The sequence below is a fragment of the Lissotriton vulgaris genome, unplaced genomic scaffold (assembly GCF_964263255.1).
Source record: "Lissotriton vulgaris unplaced genomic scaffold, aLisVul1.2 SCAFFOLD_911, whole genome shotgun sequence".
Taxonomy (NCBI): Eukaryota; Metazoa; Chordata; class Amphibia; order Caudata; family Salamandridae; genus Lissotriton; species Lissotriton vulgaris.
In genome coordinates this window covers 475118-497220 of record NW_028247209.1, presented here as the reverse complement: position 1 = coordinate 497220, position 22103 = coordinate 475118, and the positions used below count along the sequence as shown (strand labels likewise).

The 22103-nt window shown below is 47.1% G+C and overlaps 1 protein-coding gene across 1 annotated transcript in view; it reads right to left on the bottom strand.

Annotated features, from left to right (window-relative positions):
• SORL1 (sortilin related receptor 1) overlaps positions 1–22103 on the bottom strand; it is a 607546-nt gene that overhangs the window by 123722 nt on the left and 461721 nt on the right. Inside the window, exon 28 of the mRNA XM_086949665.1 lies at positions 21178–21274. Within this exon, the coding sequence (XP_086805791.1) occupies positions 21178–21274 (97 nt within the window). The remainder of the gene's footprint in view (positions 1–21177; positions 21275–22103) is intronic.

Sequence of the window (22103 nt, the reverse complement as noted above, 5' to 3'; positions counted from 1 at the left end):
CAGTACTTTCTTCACTCCAACATACCCTACAAAGAGTTTGTTGCCCATCCTGAACTCTCGTGTGCGATCAAGGTAGAACGACAACGTTCTTTTTGGGTCCAGACGAACAAGTTACTTACCTTCGGTAATGATTTATCTGTAAGAAACATTAGTCAGCGATAGATTCCTTTCCTTAGAATTACCCCCAGGCATCAGACTGGATCCGGGAAGTTTTCGTCAGCAGTACCCCAGCGCATCGGAAGGTGGTGTCGTACAGCTCTGCGTCCGACGTTGGCGCAGTGGTCGCCCAGATGACATCACAGCAGCTACTTGGACGTGACCCTCATGCGCTGACGTCAGATCTGTACACGTCTTTCCGCGCCAGGAACGCAGAGCCATGCAAGATACTGACCACTGGTGCATTGAAACTAGGGCCCTGAAAGGGATGGCCTTAACCCTAGAAATCAGTTCGCAGAAAGGGGAGGATGGGTGGGGCGGTAAGAAATCTATCACCAACTAATATTTCTTACACATATTTCGTTACCGAAGGTAAGTAACTTGTTTATCTGAAAGAAACACCTAGTGATAGATTTCTTACCTTAGAATAGATACCTCAGCAATACCAACCCCGGTGGTGGGTCTGCGAACCGAGATCACACCAGGAAGTCTTGGAGAATAGATCGGCCAAAGAAGCCGTCTCTCCGGACTTGGCTGTCCAGGTAGTAATGTTTAGTAAAAGTGTGCAGCGAGGCCCACGTAGCTGCTTGACAGATGTCTTGCAGGGGGACACTACTCCCCAATGATGTAGTGCCCTGGTGGAATGGGCGCACAGCCCCACCATCGGCTCCTTTTTAGCCAGAGAATAACAGTATCCCACACAGAGTGGGAATAGCGGCCCAAGAGGCATGCAGTGTTCACAGCCTGCAGCCCTGAAGTGGCGGAATAAAATATCATCTTACCGAACTTCTCCAGGTTCTGGGATTCCCTGTTTGGGAGTGCGGTAGGGAATGCGCTCTCGGAGGTAGAGGTTTGGACAACCTAGCTCTCAGGGGTGGGGTGTTGAGAGAGGAAAATGGGGTCCCCCAGAGTCGGCCGATGGCGTCGGGCCACGTTCCTATCCACAGGAGCACTGTGTTGGGCCTGGACCAGGTGCCCAAAAGAACGCCTGAAAGTGCATCATTAAAAGGCAGCCTTGGCTCCGCAGAGGAAGCTGCCTGCTGAAGCACTGCTGTCAGGAGATTAGTCCTGATGGCCACTGTAGGGAGTTGGCGGTGGAGAGCCTCTGCCGCCCGTCGCAACACCACAGCGTAGCTTGTACCCTCCTCCGTAGCCACAGTAGAAGGAGATAGCATGCCAAGGTCAGGAGATGTGTCAAAACCACTGGCATTCCCCAATTCCTCTGCCCAGTCTGGGTCAAACTCACACTGCGTTGTGAGAGGGTCCTCAGACCCCTCCTAGTCCTCCCCTTCCTCCGAAGGCTGTTGTACAGGCCAAAAATAAGGAGGCTGGACAAAGGGGTAGAAAGGCCCCATTGGTGTCGGAATCGGAGTCGAGCGACGCCGTTCCGGCGGTGTGTCCACATCAGGGCTGAAACCGGGGGCGATGTCGTCCAGGGACACGGGTGACGTCGGAAGTGGTGCCGGTGGGGTCGACGTCGGTGGAGGTGTCCCGAGGTCAACTGGCGTCGACCGGGATCCAGGCTTGGATCCTCTGGGGCCCTGCGACCCCAGGGCCAGAGCCGCCAACGATACCGAAGCTGCCGACAATGCAGAGCGAGGACCTCCAGTCAGGACCGTGGGGCCCAAAGGTGCGCTGGCGGGGCCTGATGGCCCAAAGAGGCGAGCAATGGCTGACAGAAAATCCTGCAGCTGGGCCGGAGTCGTCAACGGACAGGGGAAGGGCGGGTAGGCCAAGATCGACTGCCTAGGCTACGCCGGAGCCACAGGGGGGCACCACAGCACCCTCAGTCGCATCACGTGACGGGTGAGGGGAAGCCGGAGAGCGATGGTGCTTCTTCGACTTTTTGTGATGCTTTGTCTTACCTGACCCCCAGTGCGAAAACTTTGATATCGACGAATGATGGTGATGGCACCGGGACCGGTCCCTCGACCTCCTACGGGACCGGGATCATGAACGGTACAGAGCCGACTGCCGTACTTCAAGCAACTTTCAGGACCGCTCCCGCAAAGTCTTAAGCGCCATGGCTAGGCAGTCGGGGCACTACTTGAGGTTGTGGTCGCGCCCCAGGCAGTAAAGGCACCGACATCATGGGATGACACTCCCCGCAGGACTTGAAACCGGGCATCCCTCTGGCATGTGGAGTCGATCGACTCGAGAAACAAAGACAAAAAGGCCTCAAAAACTCAGTCAAAAAGTGACTGGGGGTACCGCTCTCTCCGGATCTGCGCTTGTTGGCGCGAAAAAAGAAAGAAATTACGTCAGCACACGAGGGCGGCGTCTAAGTAGCTGATGCGACGTCATCTCGGCGACCACGATGGACGCAGAGCCGCACAACGCCACATTCCGACGCGCAGGGGTACTGTTGACGAAAACTTTCCGGATCCAGTCTGACGTCTGGGGGTAATTCTAAAGTAAGGAATCTATCACTATGTGTTTCTTTCAGATAGTGAAGTAGCTATTCTTCAGTGGAGGGATGAGGCGGAGCGTACAAAGTAGGCAGAGTAATGGTTTGCCCTAAGTGAAACGGAGTGACGCCCTTCTGAAGAAATTAAGCTCTTGTACGAAGTACGAGTTTGTCTGGGTAGATGTTAAGAGAAGAAGGCTTTGATGACACTAGGGATTGCACCCTCTCCCACTCCTACTCTGCCGCTCTCTCTGCCCGTCTGTTCCCCGCAATGCCCTCTCCCACCCGGCCCTTCCCCTCCTACTCCGTCACTATCCATCCTCTTGCTTAACACCAGGTCTGCGGTCAAGCACCATCATGAGCTCTTTGTCTTGCTTGATTCTGAGAAGCCTGACTTACTGCTCTTGACCGAAACCTGGTTCTGTGACTCTTCCCTGCCCGTTCTCTTGGCTACCCTCCCCCCCTCCTATGTGGCCTTACGCGCTGACCGTCCAGCAGGTAGGGTTGGCGGTGGAGTGGCGATTATTGTTCGGTCGGAACTAAATTTTCAACCCATCCCCTCTCCCCCCATCCCCTCCACTGAATTCCTCACTGTTCTCTCCCTCGCCCTCTCCCCTCCTATCACCTGTCTCCTAATGTACCGTCCTCCCCAGTCTTTGCCTCTGTTCTTGCCGGCTTTTCAAGACCTATTGGACAACATGGTGGTCAATTATGCCTCGGTCTTGGTATTAGGGGATTTCAACTACTGGCCCTCGGACCCTTCTGAGTGTACAGCCTCGAAAGAATTCACAGAGACTCTCACATCTTTAAATTTCATACCACACATCTCTGTCCCCACTCACTCTCGTGGTCACACTCTTGACCAGGTTTGGTCTCTTAATCTTCCAGTTTCCCCGGTGACGGTCTCCCCCTGTCCCTGGTCCGACCATGTCCTTATTTCTTTCTCCGTCTCTCTCAACCCGATATCCAAAGTCCCCCACGCTAAAAACACCTGGGCGCGGAACTGGAATAGAGTTGACTTTCCCACTCTCATGTCTCACCTTCAGAATTCTACCCCGTCTCTCTCTGGTCTCTCGTCCGACTCCCAAGCCAACACTATCAACACCTGGTTGGCTAGAGGCTGTGACTCAGTGGCCCCCCTGCGTCGCATCTCTGTTCGGCGACCAAAGGAATCTAACAGGTGGTTTAATGACCACCTAAAAGAACTAAAGCTGTCCGCTCGACAGGCAGAAAGGCACTGGAGGAAAAATTACTGTCCCTCACTCAAATCCCTTTATCTGAAATCACTCGCCGACTACAAGATCGCAATCCTTGCCGCCAAAACTTCTTATTTCTCAACAAAAATAATGTCTGCCGAAAACAAACCTAGGGAGATCTTCGGCATAGTGCAGGACTTGGCTTACTCCGACAGGGCTTCACCTCAAATCCCCCCATCCCAGCCTCTTTGTAATCAACTAAACACTTACTTCCTCGATAAGATCGCTACCATTAAAGCCAACATCCCCCCCCCCTCATCAGCCTATGTCGACCCTTCTCCTCCTACTGTTCAAAACCTTCTCACCTCCATCCCCCCCATCACTGAAGAGGTATTCCTGGACTTACTCCCCAAAGTAAAGTCAGATTCTCCGGCAGACATCTGTCCGGCGCGAATTCTCCAACGAATCTACTCCTCTTGTCCTGAACCCCCCATTACCTTTCTTAACAGCTCCCTAGCGCAGGGAGTAGTGACCCCTACGCTTAAATCAGCCACCATAGTGCCCATCCTAAAAAAGCCTGGCGCTGACCCATCCATCTCAGCCAACTACCGCCCCATCTCCCTGCTGCCCTACTTGGGCAGGGTGCTGGAACGCTATGTCACCACGGTACTCAGCACCCATGTAGAGGCCAATGGGGGATTGGCTTCCCGCCAGGCTGGCTTTCGACCTAGGCACTCGACGGAATCAGTCGTGGTATCAGTCCTGGACAACCTCAGGAAGGGCATGGATCATAACAAACACCAGGCCCTGGTACTCCTCGATCTCTCGGCCGCATTTGACACGGTAGACCATACCATCTTACTGTCCCGTGTCAAGGCGGCTGGAATTGAGGGATCAGCCCTGGTGTGGCTTTCCTCCTTCCTGAGGGACCGCACTCAGGCGGTCCGGTTCGGAGATTTTACAACCATCCCACTCCCCGTCACGTGTGGTGTCCCCCAGGGTTCTTCCTTGTCCCCCCTACTATTCAATCTTTACATCTTCCCCCTCATCTTCGCTCTTCAACAGCTGGAGGTCACCGTGTTTAACTACGCAGACGACCTCCAGCTCATATTCGATCTATCCTCTTCTCCCCTCTCTGTTTCCAGCTTCCAGCACACCATGACATTTATCAGGGACTGGATGAACCACAACCATCTCAAGTCGAATCCGGACAAAACCGAGTTGGTTCTTACCGGAGGTCCCTCCAGTCCCTGGAACTCTCTCTTCTGGCCCCCCACCCTTGGTCCCGCCCCCACTCCTTCTACTACGGTCAAAACTCTGGGGGTTAAAATGAATAATCAGCTCACCCTCCACTCTCAAATCAGCTCCGTAGTCTCCTCCTGCTTCCTCACCCTCCGAACTATCCGCACTGTCGCTCGCTTCTTCTCCCCCCAGGCACTCAAAATGATCATGGCCGCTTTAGTCATATCACGACTGGATTACGCCAACGCCCTCTACAACGGCATACCAGCATACAGTCTAAGGAGGCTACAGGTGGTCCAAAACCAAGCCGCCCGGCTGGTTTTTGGTCTCCCACGCTACCACCACTCCACACCCCTCCTCAGGGAGCTTCATTGGCTCCCGATCAAGGAACGTTCTCTGTTCAAAACCGCCTGCATGGTTTTTCAGGCTCGTCAAGGCACCGCACCTGCTTTCATCTCCTCACTAATAAAAGAATACGTTCCCTCTAGACAACTTCGCTCCTCCTCCAAATCCCACGCTTCAGACGCAAAAAGTGGGGTGGGTCCAACTTTTCCACCTTGGCCCCCACTTTCTGGAACTCCCTTTCAGACCACCTCCGTGCGTCTATCCACTATGTATCCTTCCGTAAGGATCTAAAAACGTTTCTTTTTAATCAGACATTCCCTGTGTAAACCTCCTTCCCCGGCCCAATCCCGGGCTCCCCTTCGTCTCTGTAGCCAATCCCCTCCACTAGCGCCAAGAAACCGTTCGGTGCACGCTGCGCTTTATAAATGTTTTAAATTAGAAATTAGAAATTAAAGCTCACTGACACTCGGGGTAGAGGTTATTGCCAATGCATGGAAGATTTTAATGCAGAGCACGATCCAGCAGGGGAGCGTTCTTTTCTGCACAGCTTTGCCTTTTTTTTTGCTCCAGAGAACACGACAAAGAGCTGATTGTCCACACAATGTGCTCTAGTATGATCTAAGTAAAAGCTCAGCGCTCTCTAGGGAACTAAGTAATGAGTCTCTCCTCTTCCTTAGAGGAGTGAGAAAGAGCATGGAATGGCATCACAAACTTAGGCTGGAAGGTTGCCAGTGTCCGCCAAAAAGAAGCTTGTAAGGGAAGAAAGTCGTATACATCAGGTTGATACCAAAAGCTTGAAGCTCACTCACATGCAGGGTTGATGCCATGGCATAGAAAAACACGGTCATGAGGGTGAAAAGCAGTAAGGAGCAGCTGTGAAGTGGCTGTCTCGAACTAAGTGCACATCAGAAACATAAGGACTGAGTTAAGTAAATGTAAACCTTTCAAAAAGCAACTATGGACTTAAACACTGAGGGCTGATCTTTTAACTGTCCAAAAAGCTGAAATAGCCAAAAGGTAAATGTAAATGTAGTATACTTGTAAAGCGCACAGCTGCCCCAGCAACGGGGCGTCCCGGCGCTGTATAACGCTGTGAGATGCCCCTCCTGGGCACCCCCAAGGTGAAGTCAGGCATCCCAGTGTTGTTGGGGCCGATGTGGAGATTAAGCAAGCTATTGCCCAGAGTTGCAGCGTGGGACACATGATTAGAGTAGGCGCCGAGGCGAGAATTATCGAGTCGGCGGACATTGAGCCCAAGACTCTGCCGCGTTGGGACTTGAAACCTGGTCCCGGGCCTGATCTCTGCTTCAGAGTCTGCCGCTCTAACCATTGAGCCACACTTCTCCACTACCCTTTAACTGTGCCAAGAACAAAAGCTTGCAAGACCAGAGGTAAAACAAATAATAAAATGTCAGACAACTTTACCAGGACAGGGCCTATCTGCAGAGTACTACCTCAAGCCACAAATTTGTCCCCATGACAGTAGTATAAAGTAATTGTCTAGGGACACCTGGCTGCCGAGATTACATCAACTACCTCCGGATTGAGATTGAAGAAGTACAGCTGTCACCGCTCAGTCTCCAAGCCTGAGGTGGAGATTGCGAAGGCCCAGGGGGAGAATCCTGCCCTGCTGCTGTGACAGCAGATCGTTCCTGAGCCTGATCGGAGGATGGATGCTCAAGCACAGGAGATCTGGATATCATACTCTAGGTGCCCAATCTGGGGCCACTAGGATGACTTCAGGCCAGTTGGTCCTGATCTTCTTGAGAACTTGGGCAGGAGTGGTATTGGCTGAAAGGCACACAGGAGTCCCAAGTTCCACTTGATGAGGAACGCATCTCTGAGCAAGAGACGCTTGGAAACTCTAATGCACGGACATTGCCTTTTCACTGTAGGGGTAAAAAGATCGAGCCACGGTTCTCCCCATTCGCGAAAGAGACCTTGAGCCACTTCCAGGTGCAATTGCCACTCGTGATCCCCTAGGCACAATTGCTGAGCTTGTTGGCCTGGCATTCAATAATTCAGACAGTTGGTACAGCCTTAGTTACATTCACCATACCAAAGGGCGGTGGTGTTGTCCGTGAGCCCCTGTACCAGCCTCCACTTTAAGGATAGATGGAAGGCTTTCAACACCAAGTGGATGGAAAGACAATGTGGATCTGGGACTCCGCCGGTGACCAGAGGCCTCTGATCCCTACCTCATCCACACAACCATCCCATCCCAGAAGCAGTGCATCGGTTACCACTGTCAGCTTTGGACAGGGAAGGGAGAGTGAACTAACACTGACCCCATTGTGGACCAGCAACCACCACTGCTGATCTTTAACAGTCTCCTTCGAAATCTGAACATGGTCAAAGAGGAGTCCTTTATGTTGGGTCCACTGAGACTTCAGATCCCACAGCAGACCCGGCAATATACCACCTGGGTTGCGTATCCTGCAGAATGAAGGAGACCATCAATCCCAGCTGCCTCAGAGTCGACCTCACTAAAATTCAGGCCAAAAGATTTTAACCACAGCTTGAATGTCCTGGACTCCCTTTACAAGGAGACCGGCATAAAACCAAATTGTGTCTAGCATGGCTGCGATGACTGTGCACATCTGAAAAGGAGTCAGACGTGACTTTGGTATATTGAAAGTGAATTCCAAAGATTACAGTAAATTTGCCATAGTTTTGAGATGGTTGATGACTGCCTGGGGTGAGCCTGTCTTTACCAGCCAGTCGCTGAGATAGAGGAAAACTCTGAAGGTGTGCTACCACCACTACCATCACTTTTGTGAACACTCAGCACTGGTGAGACCAATGGGAAGCAATGCAAACTAAAAATGCTCCTGCCCCACCATGAACCGCAGGTAGCGCGATGGTCCTTCAGGTCCAAGACCACCATCCAGTCTCCAGGGTCAACGGCAGACAAAACCTGGGCCAGTGTGAGCATTTTGTTTTTCTCCTTCCGGAGGAAGGCATTGAGAGGGCGCAGGTCTAAAATGGGATGAAGGCCTTCAGTCTTCATGTGCACCATAAAATAGAAGAAAAAACAACCATGTCCTACTTCTGGCACATGTATCCTCTCAATAGCCCCATTGGTCTAAAGGGCTTGCACTTCCTGCCACAAAATGGGCTGATGGTCCTCAGTCAGTCGCTGGGAGGGGGGAGGAGAAGGTAGAAGGTGCAATGGCGCGAGAATGTAAGGTAGGGCATATTCCATATCACTGTAGAATAATTTGCACGACTCACTTGTTCCATGTTATGGTCTCATGATCCAGTAAGAATAGTGGGAGCCTGCCTCCCACCAGGCGGCTGTGATCTGTTAAGTGCATGCTAAAGGAGTTTGGCAGGTGGGGCTGCAGGGTTAGTAGTGGACTGGGCAGGCTGTTGGCCTTGATTATGACCGCAAAACTGGTGGAAGCTTTTGGAGGTTGGACTGGCTGGCGGTAGGCGGCCCCCCTGCTGAAGCCTCGAAAGAAGTAGTAGTGCTGATTCAGCTGAGGAGGAGGGGCATACAAGCCCAGGGAACATGCAGTGACCCTGCTCTCCTTGAACCAATCAAGAGCGGAATTGGCCTTCTCCCCAAATTGGCAAGTCTCGTTAAATGACATTTTCAGGATTGGTCTCCTAAAAACATGGCGACACTGGTGCCAATGGCCTACCTGGTGGAATCAGTGATGTCCAAGCCACAAGGAATTATGAATTTGGTAGTATCACGACCATCCTGTATAGCCTGGGTAAGAACAGGTCTGAGATCTTCAGGAACGCCGGGTAGGAATTGAGCAACCAAATCCAAAAAGCAGAGGGACAGCGCCCCAGCAGGCAGCTGGAGTTTACATATTGAAGTGCCGAGATGGTGGACAAGAAGACAAACTTTCCAAATTCTCCACCTATTTTCACTCCAGATCGTAGATAGTACTTGGGAATGAGCTGCAGTTAGTCTTACTTGCAGAAGACTGCACAACCAAGCTTTCAAGCAAGAGATTAAAATGCAGGGTTGCTCAGGGCCGGGTGATGGCATTGTATAATCAGGCTATTGACCGGGGGTACAGATCAGGGCTTATCTAAGCCTCCAAAAAAATATCCGTAAGGACATCATTAAAATGTTTTCCGTGGCTAAAGGACTTTCGTAAGAACAGTGGTCTTGATCTCCAAGGTGGGGAGCTGAAGGTCAAGTACTTCAGCTGCCCTAGGCATTGCCATGGCATAGGAAGCACTCTACAGGGCCAGGGTGTTAGATGAGCCCTGACTCAGGGAAGATATCAATGTCTTTGTGGTATGGCCCGCCAATCTTCCCACCGACATTGTAATCACTGTCTGAATCTGTGCCACAGGTTCGGGTGGTGGAAGTGACGCCTCAACAGCTGCCAGATGTGGCTTCGGTCGAGGTGAAGCCAGCTCAGAGTCAGAGAAGACAAGATGTAACTCATTGTTCTGGCATCAATGTAGTCAGCATCGGCATCAAAGTTCTGAGAACTGGTGTGAACTTTGGATCAAGACGTGGAGTCAGGACTGAAGCCAGAAGAGGCCCATTGGTGGGCTCAGTGGGGCCAACCGGCACTGAGATCAAACCTCTGGTAGAATTCTAGATGGAGTACATCTCTGTTCAATGGGGTCTAAAGGCATACCAGAGGGAGTTGGCTAAGTTACGAAGAGTCGTAACACTGCCTCATGGGACTCTTTGATCAGTTTAGGAATGTTTAGGAAAGTCAGGTTGTGCAGGAAAAAGTTGCAGGATAAGCACTAATGTTGATTGACTTCTAGAGAGAGATCGAAAGATATGGCGCAAACCCTGCCCCATCTCAGAAGTGCGATAGTGTCAGGAAAGGGCTGAGTCACACTTAGATTTGTGTTTTTTCTTTGACATACCCGAGGACTTTGATCGAGACTAAGATCTACCCCAGGAATAATTCATATAGCGTGGAACTGGACCGGGATTGAAATTTTGGCCTGGAGTATCTCTGTCCTGGAGTCTGCAGGTGCTTGGCGATGTAGAGTTTTGGCTCTAGGTCTCAAATAATCTTTGGGTTTATCGAGGCACAATCACTGCAGGACTTTGAGTCATGCCTTGACCCAAGGCACCAAAGGTAAATATGATGAATGTCTGTCACAGAGATTTGGTTTGCAACAGTTCCTAAATGGTTTAAAACTTGTCATTTTGAAAGGTGACATATTCCTTGCACACTGTTTTCACAATTTGTGTAGCTAAAAAGTGGGCTCAGAGGTAGCTCCAGAACCACGTCTGGTGGCGCGGAAAAAAAGGGACGGAACTGATGTCAGTGTACAGAAGTGGCACATATATAGGCTCTGCACGTCATTTAGGGAGCAGAACTTCATCAGTGGGGAGCTGCATCGTGCCACCTACCGAAATGCAGAGGTACTGCTGAAAGGTTTCTGGATCCAGTCTGATGCTTGGGAAATATATATATGTATATATATATAAAAAGAGGAACATGCAGCTAGAAATCTCTATCAGAATTCAAGGCGCTGTAACTAGAAATTATCTGCCTGGGAGCAGATTTATTTTGTTCCACCACTGAAAATTGTTCTGTACTCATGGGCTCTGATAACACTATCCAATATTGCTAAATCTTCCATTACACCATTTACTTTCAATGTTGATGAGCCAGGCAATCATCTAACAGATGCTTTTGGAGATGTGGATTTGGAAACCACACAACATGTAAGGCCATCATTCCCAGGGACTTCATCACCTTCTTGTTAGAAGATGCAATGTCTTGTTAAAGAGGAACAACTCCTGGAACAACAACTCTTTTCCATTTTCTCATACACATTTCCTTCCACAAAATTTAGTGTGTCCCGGTGAATTGTTCTATTTTCTTTTGTTATGAGACTAATTCATATTGGTTGTGAACTCCAACTTGTGAAGCAAACGAATAGCTTTTTCTTTAAGTGCGTTCCTTTACGCTCTCTATGCAGCATCAGTCCTGTAGATCTTAGCAGGTGCCCTGAAGATTTACCTTATCTTAAGTATTATCTCTTTTTGGGAAGAGACTTTGCTGTGCTCCTATTTGTTGACAGCCATGATGCCAAGCGGGTCAGTGTTTTCAACTTTGTCGACATCAAATCCTCAAAAGCATCTGAGGTTACTCAATGGAGTCCTGCTGTTCAATTAAAATAGTGTGCTCAACGGAGCGTGGTTTGGACGCCGGACAAAATGGTGGCGTAAGTCTTTACCTCCTCCCGTGGCGCCACTTTCTTTTTATATTTTGGTAGTATAACCCGTGGCAAAATCGATGCTGGCACCAAATCTCACAGTTGGAATGTGAGGACTGCCTCATACCTGTTTTTGGTGATGTTCCAGTGAGTCCCGAGACCACGACGGACTCAGACGCGACACAACCCGATACCCTGCTGAGCTCCAGAGTCTGCCATCCACAAGAAAGGACATTGGGGGTAACGTTGCGGCTGCAGCTTCGAGGCAGCTTGAAACACTCAGAGGCAACTTGAAGTATAGAGAACCTGCGGAGCCTTCAAGCGGTAAGTGGGCTCACAGTGCGCAGATAACCAGGTCTAACGACCATACCAAGCAACGCGAGAACTTTTGTAAAATGGCGGGCGCAATCGGCGCCTAATGGAGAGGCAGTCCGCTGTGGTCTGCCGTCACCTGTGTGAATATCAGTGGCACTAAACAAAGATTTCACCAACTAAATACTTTGCACCTGAACCCCGGCACCTCATGTTCATTTGAAACGCTGGATATAGTTTGGACGAGGGCGCTGAGAGAAAATGGCGGGCGCAGTCGGCGCTTAACGGAGGTTCCCCGGAGGCAATGTTTATAGCTTTATACAAACACAAAATGGCCTATATTCACACATCGGCGCCCACAGCATAACGCTGACATTCTGTGGTATTGGTTCACGGGGGCTGTGCAAACACACAAAAATTTCAGACTTTAATACAAGCACTCTCAAGCACTCCCTAAAGTCAGTAAACAAACATACCCCGGAGACAGTAAAATATGTAAGCTCCTTGCTCCAATAATAGTGAGGCCTCCCTGTTCACGATATATTTTATATTTTGTGCAGCAGAGGTTACCACACTAAGGCTACCATAAGAAGCGCTACAGAAGCACCTATAGAAGCGCTACTCGTGCTATCCAACACTGAATGATGTTTACCTTATGTGTGTTGCGGCAAGTTTGAGATAGTGCATAGTGGCTCTTCATGATGTTCTGAGCTCCACGAGACTACAGAGGAAGACAAAATGGCGCACGTACTAGACACAGAGGTCTGATATGGAGGTCTGGTTCTCAATACAGCAAGTGGCCTTGTGGGAGTTCTGGGAGCTCTGGCACTAGATTATTAGACCATACAGGAGCTTCTCATGCCATCCGTGCGCTTCTCATGCCATCTGCCACATTTTGTGAGACCATATCAAAGTTAATGCTGATCATGAGTATATTAATACATGTTTGTGACTTTGGTCTGTAATCCTGGGATCCGGCCAAGTAGATTTGCTAAAAAGCAATTTAGTGCAGGTTGTGCTACGTTAATTACTGATGCCCTTTCTTGCCTTGCATGGTATCTGATGTTATTTACACCTCTCTCTTATGATGCCGGATCCTAAAATGGCCGCCATCTAAATTTATCTAACATTATCATTGTCCTTGCCTGATCCTAAGATGGCTTTCTGGATGAAAGATCTCTTGCTAGCATTGTGCTCCTCCTGGTGGTGTTCCCCTTGCCGATCATCAATTTCAAAATCTGTCCTTACTGAGTTGCTGCTCATCTCTCAATTACCAACAAAATACTATTCTGGTAACAACGTGAGTGCAAAATATCCGGATCACACAGCTGGAGCATCATGGGCGCTGATTCACCTACAAAGGGTAAAAAAGACATCAATGCTACAATGGACACAATACTGAATGAATTAGCGGAAGTACACGACTTGGCGAAATCCACGAAAGAAGAAATTACAGCAATTAGACAGGACATCAGAGATACCAACTCCAGGCTAACTGAGACAAAAGCAAGGATAAGCTGTCTAGAAGACTCTGAGACGAAAGTCTGCAAATCCCTCAAGAATGTATCACTCGCTTCAGATTCCATGACAAGGAGGCTGTCTGAGCTTGAGGACAGAAATCAAAGAAGGGAACTTACGCATCTTTGGCATACCGGAAGGTTCGGAGGAAGCCTTCAGCTCATGTATGTCCTCCTTAGCGGAGTGGTTCCCACAAGCAACTAATCTAACCTTTCATCAACCACTTGAATTTGACAGGGCTCACAGAGTTCCCACTAAAGTCACTCCGACCCAAAAAGGCCCATGACCAATCGTATGCAAGCCCCTGCATTACCAACACGTCGAACAGATCTTATCCTTTATGCCTAAAAACTACCACATCCTATGGAAATCCAGTAAGATCTTTATTTCCCAGGACTACAGAAAGGAGATGGTTGATATAAGAAAAGGCTTCCTTGCTCTACGACCAAGGCTGGGCTGACTAGGCTACCAATTTGGGTTTGCGGGCACAGCAAGGTTCCGAGTGGTCATCCAAGGAACTCCCCAAGTTTTCATGGACCCTCACAAACTCAAAAGATTCCTTGATGGTCCGGATGAACTCTTTATGGACACGACAACACCGGGCCCTTCCGCAGCTAGTACATGAGTATCCTTTCAATTGTTCTGGTTCATGGTTTAAAAGAATGTGATTTTACTTCTTCACTTTTGTACTCTTAACACTGTTTGTTATGGCTGTCTCACAGCTACATGTTTGGTACGGCAGTATCACTGCTACTAGTCACTGTTGCTTGACCCACCTCACATTTTTCAGATGCGTCTTGCTACCCAGTGTGCCTCTTTATGTGAATCTATTTTGTTATAGGGGTGAGGCTTTCTGCTATGTTATGGTGGGTTGAAGCTGTCACAATACTGCTTGTAGTATTTCTGCAGATAATGTTCTCTTTGTACACTTGAATGTCTCAAAGTTCCTGCGTTTTGGCGACTGTCAGTGCTATATACTTTATATTTGGTATGTTTAACAACATGTGATCTGAGAAGGATGCACTGGCCATCGCCTTATCTATGTTACGATCTAATTCCCATTTAGGCTATACTAGTTTATTGCTATGGCTGTTTACACATTAAGCACCCATTGTTCTAAATGTTGGTCTAGTTTTCATACTTCACCATGGTTTTTGTTCATCGCCATGGGAGGGAAGCTGTTTCCCCTTGTCACCATGCCTACTACTTTCTATCAGGGTGGGAAGGGAAGGGATGGGAGGAGGGTTGGTTTGGGGGGGGGGGGGGGGGGTATGGGTCCGACTTTAATTTGGTTTTTCTTGTGTGTCATCATTACTTTTTGCTTACTTTGGTCCGTATGTCATTATTTTCACTGCTCAAGTTCCGATATGCACTGTATAACCAGTAGCACTTGTCTTATGTCGAAAGGTTGCCCTGACTTTCATTTGCCTTCTAAGACGTTTCAATATACTCCGAAACACACCTGGTCGGCCCGAAGGATATGGCTCCTTTGGTACATGCAGTCCATGTGGCAAACAGGGTTAATAGGATACTCAAAGTTATCTGATATGGCTCAATACAACTCTGCATCTCATACCTTACAACTTTATACATCTACATGCATCCTGTTCGTACTGTCACCCAGTAGGAGACGACCATCCACGGTCGTCATCAACGGTAGTGTCGTTGATCTAGCTTGGTTTAATCTTCTAATGTTTTCATGATGTCACACACTACAATTAACACACCACTAGGAACCTCTAGGGTGGACTACCAGAAAATTATTTCGCTTAATGTCAAAGGTCTTAACCAACTGGTTAAGCGGCAAAAGATCCTGGACTATCTCCGAAGGCAAAAAGGGGATGTCGTTCTTTTACAAGAAACAAAGATCGACACAAAACAATTCAATACAATTAGGAATAGATTTTACAGTGAGGTGGTAGGTTCTGAAGCAGTTGGCAAGAAAAACGGTGTCCCGACGCTGCTAGCAAAATAATCAAACATTGAATTGGAATCATACACAGACGACACTAATGGGAGGTAGGTCACGACTACACAACACAGGATTTATATCACGAATGTCCATGCTCCTAACACAAGCGAGCTAAACTTCTGGAACAACCTTACTAAACAGATTGAAACTATTCCTGATTCGGCCGTGCATATCCTGGCAGGAGACTTTAATCTACCCTTAGACCCGATTCTTGACAGTGATTCAAGGTGCGCTTATCGTAGTAACAAATCCCACAAAGCCTTTACTAACCTCTGCGCTCGCTTCAATTTGGTAGACTCCTGGAGGTTAAAAAACCCCACGGGTAGGGAGTACACATTTTATTCACCACCCCACGACTCGCACACTCGCATTGACTATCTACTTATCACAATGTGGGCTTCTGGCCGGGTTATCAAATAAACTCACTGACAAAGGAGTTCTAGGCAACGATGGTTTTATTGTTTTGTATTGCCTTCTCTTCTGTACTGGCACTCTATAGAATGGTAACGGGTTTTCGGCGTCCTCTGCCGCTTGTTTCGCCGTTACCAGCCGCCAAAACTCCCGGTGCCTCCTGAATGTTGTAGGCCTTGCTTCCGCCGTTTTCGACTCCCGTCAGGAATGCCGCCGAGAAAGAAAGAAACCAATATTAGGCAACGGTTGTGTTGCTTGATTAGGGTAGGGAAGTGAGGGACCACACGTGCTCTCAAAGTTTAGGGTGCCGATTAGGTGAAGGGTGGGGAATCTGTGCACAGAGGGTCGCTTTGATGGTGTCACGGAGGTTTACCCCACTTACGGCCCGCCCACCCCGTGAACCGTGACCGTACCTGCTCTAGCCACACTTCGTGTGAAGTGTGGCTGGGCGCTGCGCCTTCCCGTTGGCCTCCCGGCTTGTCGCAGTCGTCTCTGTTCTTTCGCCCCTCAGCTTCGTAGGTCCGTGATCCGCTGCCTCCCTCGAATCCTGCCTCCGTCCTCCGCTGTTCCTCTCCCGCCTCCGCTTTCCGATGTTCCACGCTCGTCTCCTCTCCCGACCTCCTCCACTGCTCTCCCGCCTCCTCCTCGATCGCGATCTTCCTTTCTCCGTCCTCCGTCCTCCGTCCTCCTCCACTCAGCTCCTTTCTCACGCCACCACTCTCCACTACCTCTGGGTGTAATACACACCTGAGTCCGTTTCGGGCATTCCTTTACCTCCAGCTGGTGGGCGGGGTCATAGTCCAACTCCGCCCAGTTAAAGTAACACAGCTCCTCCGGGTCCTGTGAGGGGTTGAACCAGTCGCCAGCCGTTTTCCATGTATCGGTGTGCTGTGCAAAAAGAGGGGACACAGGTAAAGGTAAGCCAGGAGGGCCCGAGTCCGGGTCCTCCTCGTCACACACAAGTAACGACATCTCTAGAATCGAAGAGACATCAATAGAGCCCAGGGTAATATCGGACCATTCCTGCATCTCCAACGTAAAACCGACCAGCCATCAGTCCATATGGTGACTAAATGATGAGGTGTTGGATAAGGAACAGCATAGGGATATCATAGAGAATGCAATCCAATCTTACCTAGAGCATAATAAGAGGGATTACACTTCTGACCTAACTGGCTGGGAAGCTCTGAAGAGTACTATTAGGGGTGTAATCATTAAAATCAGATCAGCTGTAAACAAGGAGCATAACAGTCCTTGACGAATTAGAAAAGGAGATCTCAGCCCTAGAAAGCAAGCACCTGGCATCTAGAGATGATTTAACACTGAATAAACTGGCTAATAAAAAATATGAATATAATAAAATAATAAGCAATAGAGCAGGGGTTTGGTTAAACAGACAAAAGAGGTTCAAGCTATGTGAATCGAACAAGGCGGGTAAGAGTCTAGCTGCATACTTAAAATTTAAAGTGCAAAAGAACACGATTAATAGTATAAAAGACCACACTGGCGTGACATTGTCTGACCCAGATAACACCTTATACTCCAAAAACAAGGACGTAGATAACGCTAAAATTCAGGACTATCTTAACAAATGTGACTTACCGACCCACTCAATCACGGAACAAATACAACTTAATAGCCCAATAAGCACCCTGGAAATTGAAAAGTCAATCAAATCTCTAAAATGTGGAAAGGCTCCTGGGCCTGATGGGTTCAGCGCAAAATTCTATAAATGTTTCCCCCCTCTCTTATCTTCACCACTATTACACCAGTTTAACGAATTCAATGAGACGTAAAATCACAGGTACACTGTCTGCAGCCATCATTGCAGTGCTGCCTAAGGAAGGGAAAAACCCAACACTCCCCAAAAATTACAGGCCAATTTCCCTTATTAATATAGATTGTAAGCTCTTTGCAATGATCCTGGCTAATCGTCTTCAAAAGGTCCTGCCCAAACTGATTCATCCCTCTCAGGTTGGTTTCTTAAAGAACAGACTTTCCAGCGACAACACCAGGATCTTAGCTCGTGTGTTGGAAAAGGCTAAACTTACCAGATCTCCCACGGTAGCGATAACGCTTGATGCTGAAAAGGCCTTTGATAACGTCGATTGGATGTACCTAGAAGCAGTGCTGAATGGGTTTGGGCTGGGAAGAAACTTCACAAAGAAGGTAATGTTGCTATATTTCAGTCCTTTGGCTAGGGTCAGAGTGGGAGGTTCGTTCTCTTCATCCTTCCAGCTACAACAAGGAACTAGGCAGGGGTGTCCCCTCTCCCCCTCATTATTTTTACTCGCTTTTGAACCATTCTTATTCCACATAAGGAACAATGACCGTATCTCAGGAGTCCTCTTCAACTAATGCACAGTGAAAATTACTGTTTATGCGGACAACGTTATAGTAGTCTCTGAAGAGGCTGAGGAGGCCATCCCTGCTCTCATGTCCTCAATTGAAAACTTTTCCAATGTGTCAGGGTACATACTAAACAAAGATAAAACTGAAGTAAAACTCCTGAATAATTTAGGCAACAAGGAGGTCTTGGGTGACTCCGGTCTGACTTGGCAACCAAAATACTTTAAATATCTGGGGCTGGATTTTGACAAAGATTTAATCTCTACCCTTCACACTAACGAAAATCTAATCTTTAAAAAAATCTCCAATCTACTGGAGGGGTAGTCACCTAAATATCTCTCATGGAGGGGTAGGGCGGAAATAGTGAAAATGATGGTGACTCCCTAGTGAATTACCTTGTGAGCATGTTGCTGATGACTTTCTCCCCTGACTTCCTGAACAAGATTGATAAGCTCTTTAATACTTTCCTTTGGCAGGGGAAGAAGCCCAGAATATCTCTGACTAAGCTGCAGCTATCTAAGGAAAAAGGCGGTCTGGGTCTCCCTACCTTCAGGAATAATCAGACAGCATTTTTATGCAAACAAGGAGCGAGCTGGCCGACTGTAAATCCGGATTAGACAACGGTCTGGTTAGACATAGAGAAATCCCTCATCAACAACGTTCCTTGTCCTGCCCTGCTCACTATGGATCTTTCCCATCTGCCTCACTCTCGATACATTCTCCTCAACGCTAGACGTGCCCTCGGGAGACTAGAGCAGATACAGAAATCGAAATTAAGACTCAATAAGTCTAATATAGTCTCTTTGTGGCGGAATACCTCACTGAAATTGGAAGGAAACATGCTCTACTGGGAACTCTGGTCTCGTAAAGGCATAAACTTAGTAAAAGACCTCTATGAAGGTCCCCATCCTTTACCTTTCTCAACGCTTCAGGCCCAATACAATTTAACGCCTATGGATTTTTACGATTTCCTGAAGTTGAAAGCTCTCCTCTCAGCACGCACCATTAAACCCTATGGACCATGGCTCACGCTTCAGATATCAGGAATCTTGAAAGCAGGCCACATTGTTTCAAAAATATATAAACTTCTTCTACCCCTTCCTAGAATATCGCACAAACAAAATGAGTACAAGTGGGCAGCGGAACCCAACTCTACCAACCTCATGTTCGACTGGGACAGAATATATAACACAGCCTTCTCGAATAAAATTTCACCTATCCTGTCTCAAACCAAATATATGTTACTCAATAGATCATACTGGACTCCGGAAAAACTTTTTAAACTTCGTTTACGAGAGAATCCGACATGCTGGAACTGTAACTCAGCTATCTGAGATCTTGCTCACATGCTTTTCCCTTGCTCCTCCTTGCAGCTATATTGGGAAAAAATGTATAAATGTATAGAACACATTTTTTATTTCAAACCCCCTAGAGAATTCTCATACATCATCTTAGGCGTCCTAGACCCAATACTAGCTAACGATAATGACCGTCGGCTGTAGGACCTCTTGCTCACCTTCGCTTGCAAAGTCATATTGTGTAAGTGGAATAATGCTAAAGATGTGTTCTTTAGTATTTGCCAGGAGTGGCTATCTTTCCTAAGACGAGCAGGCAATCCGGCTCTGCACACTTCTCCATGGCGTATATCTCACAAGAAACTTTGGAAGTCCTTAGACGCCTCTTCATTCTCATTTGATCCCCGTGAACTCCTCTTACAGTAATGTATGTAACTCCATGGTAACTTCACTGTTCCGAATTTAACCACACTACTTGTAAGCATGGCCGTTTGTAATAATTAGCTTTGTACACTGCTGTATCCGCATTTGCTACTATCATGTTGACACTGGATGTTACCAACAGCTACTTGAGTATTCAAACTTGTATGTATCAACCAACTTCTATGTATTATTTTGAGTCGGACCCATTTATATTGTTTTTTAATTTTCTTTTTCATTTTATTCTCTTCACTGGTCTCCGTTGACTTGAATTAAAAAAAAGAAAATCAAAATAGTGTGCTAAAAATTTATGAGATGCCGAACAGTTATTTTGAACCATAAACTTCTACAAGATGAGCATTTACATTCAGCATGGTGTGTCAGCAAGTGTAAGTTACAGGTGCAACATGGATCTCAGGAAGGTAAGTGTGCACTGCAATTGCCGCAGAATATTTTGGATTTTTTTCCATGAGCACCCTCAAAATTAGTCTTTTTCACATGACCTGTCTCCTCTTGATTTTTACTATCAGTTTGATGCCGAGTTGCGTTTCCTGTATATGTTGAATGATTACTGCTGTGTCAGTATCGTTTGTTGGTGACAAATGTTCTCATAGCCCACAATATAAAGATGAGGCTTTTCAAAACACTGAGCACTAAGGAGAAAAAAGAAACCCAAGGAGAACTATGTGTGTCAGTGCATTTTGGGTTTTGAGAGCCTGATTAGGAGCAAGCTGAGGCAAATTCAAAATCGAAAGACAGTCTCCGAAGAAAAACAAAGTGTAATATTCCAGACCAAATAGTAGATGGCATGAAAGTGCAGAGCATGTGATCCGCAATAACTCAGGAAGCAGACTGGCATTCATACAACACAAAAGTAGATGGGGAGCAATGGAGAAGTGTACACTAACACTATGGGGGTGGTGGGAGACGATACATCAAGTAGAGCTTTGCATTGCTAAATAGCACAATGTATTTACATTTCACATATTATACGACAGCAATACAGACATTTACATTCTATTGTAGGCGCACTTCAGAATAACGATGGAACGTGGCAAAACAATCATTAGGTACTGTAAAATATGTTACTTGTCTGAGAAGTCTGTCTAATTTAGAAGTATCGAAGAAAAATGTTACAGTATTTTTGGAGAAAGCTACGTTTGAGTACTTCACCTTTAAAGGATGGAAACAGTTTCAGTCAAATGAGAAAACGTGAAATAATGGCAGACTAAATTTTCTTTATTCCATTCCTGACCATGCATCTCAATTGTTAGAAGATTGGGTCTTTTATGTTTCTCACTTCTAAAATGTTTTTTAAAGGCCAGATAAGGCTCTCAATTCAGCAACAGCTGGATGACAAAAAAATAAGGAAAATCATAAAAGCATATTTACCGGTCTGTGATGATTTTCCTCCACCGAGAAGTAGTGTTCTCTTCTCTTGGACATGTGTGTCAAATTCCCAGACTATATTCACAACGTAACTGTCAACCTGTGAAGATAATCACACCAAAAAGACATCTGGATAGTGGGTATGTCTATCAGGATTTATCATTCAAGCTCCTATTTACTTCAAGATTTCTCTTCAAAGAGTGAGCAGAGCCTGCTGAACAGGTTACTAGTGTGATGGTGGGAAAGGAGGATTGAAAGTGAGATTATGAGCTGAGCATAAAGTGTTCTTATAAGGTTTGTCAGTTCTACACAAAAACGGAATGTGCTGGAATATAAAGGACACAGTGAACATACGCAAGGATCTGACAAAAAAATGGAGTAACATCCGTCAATATGGATAGACAGGTCAAATATGAAAATGCAGAGGTAGAGTGAGGCATGGACCATTACAACTTGATGTTGGTGAGGCCATTCAAGACCAGTTTGGTAGTGAAAAAACTCTAAAAACTGCAATTTGCATCAAAAACCTTGCATGGCCCCTGTGATCACTAAACTACTATTTCCATTCTCCATTTTCTCAATTTCCTCTTTCAGCGAGCAATTTCTAAAATGCGCCTTCCACCTTTTACTTGTTTCAGCGCCTGTTGCTATTAAATGTTATCAACATCCCATCACCCCGAGATGAATTAAAGGTGAAAAGTATTTTCATTTTGCAATTTTTCAAAGGAGGATTGCAATTTGTGTGGAATAAAAACGTAAAAGAAAATATCATGTTTAATTATTAAAAAGTAACATTTAAAAAATGTTAACTATAGCTTTTAGCAGCATGAATGATGTATTTTCAATATATGCCACGAAGTATTGCAAGTAAATGTTCACAAATCACAAGAGCACAATTCAGGTCAACCCATGTGCCTGCTCACGGGCTT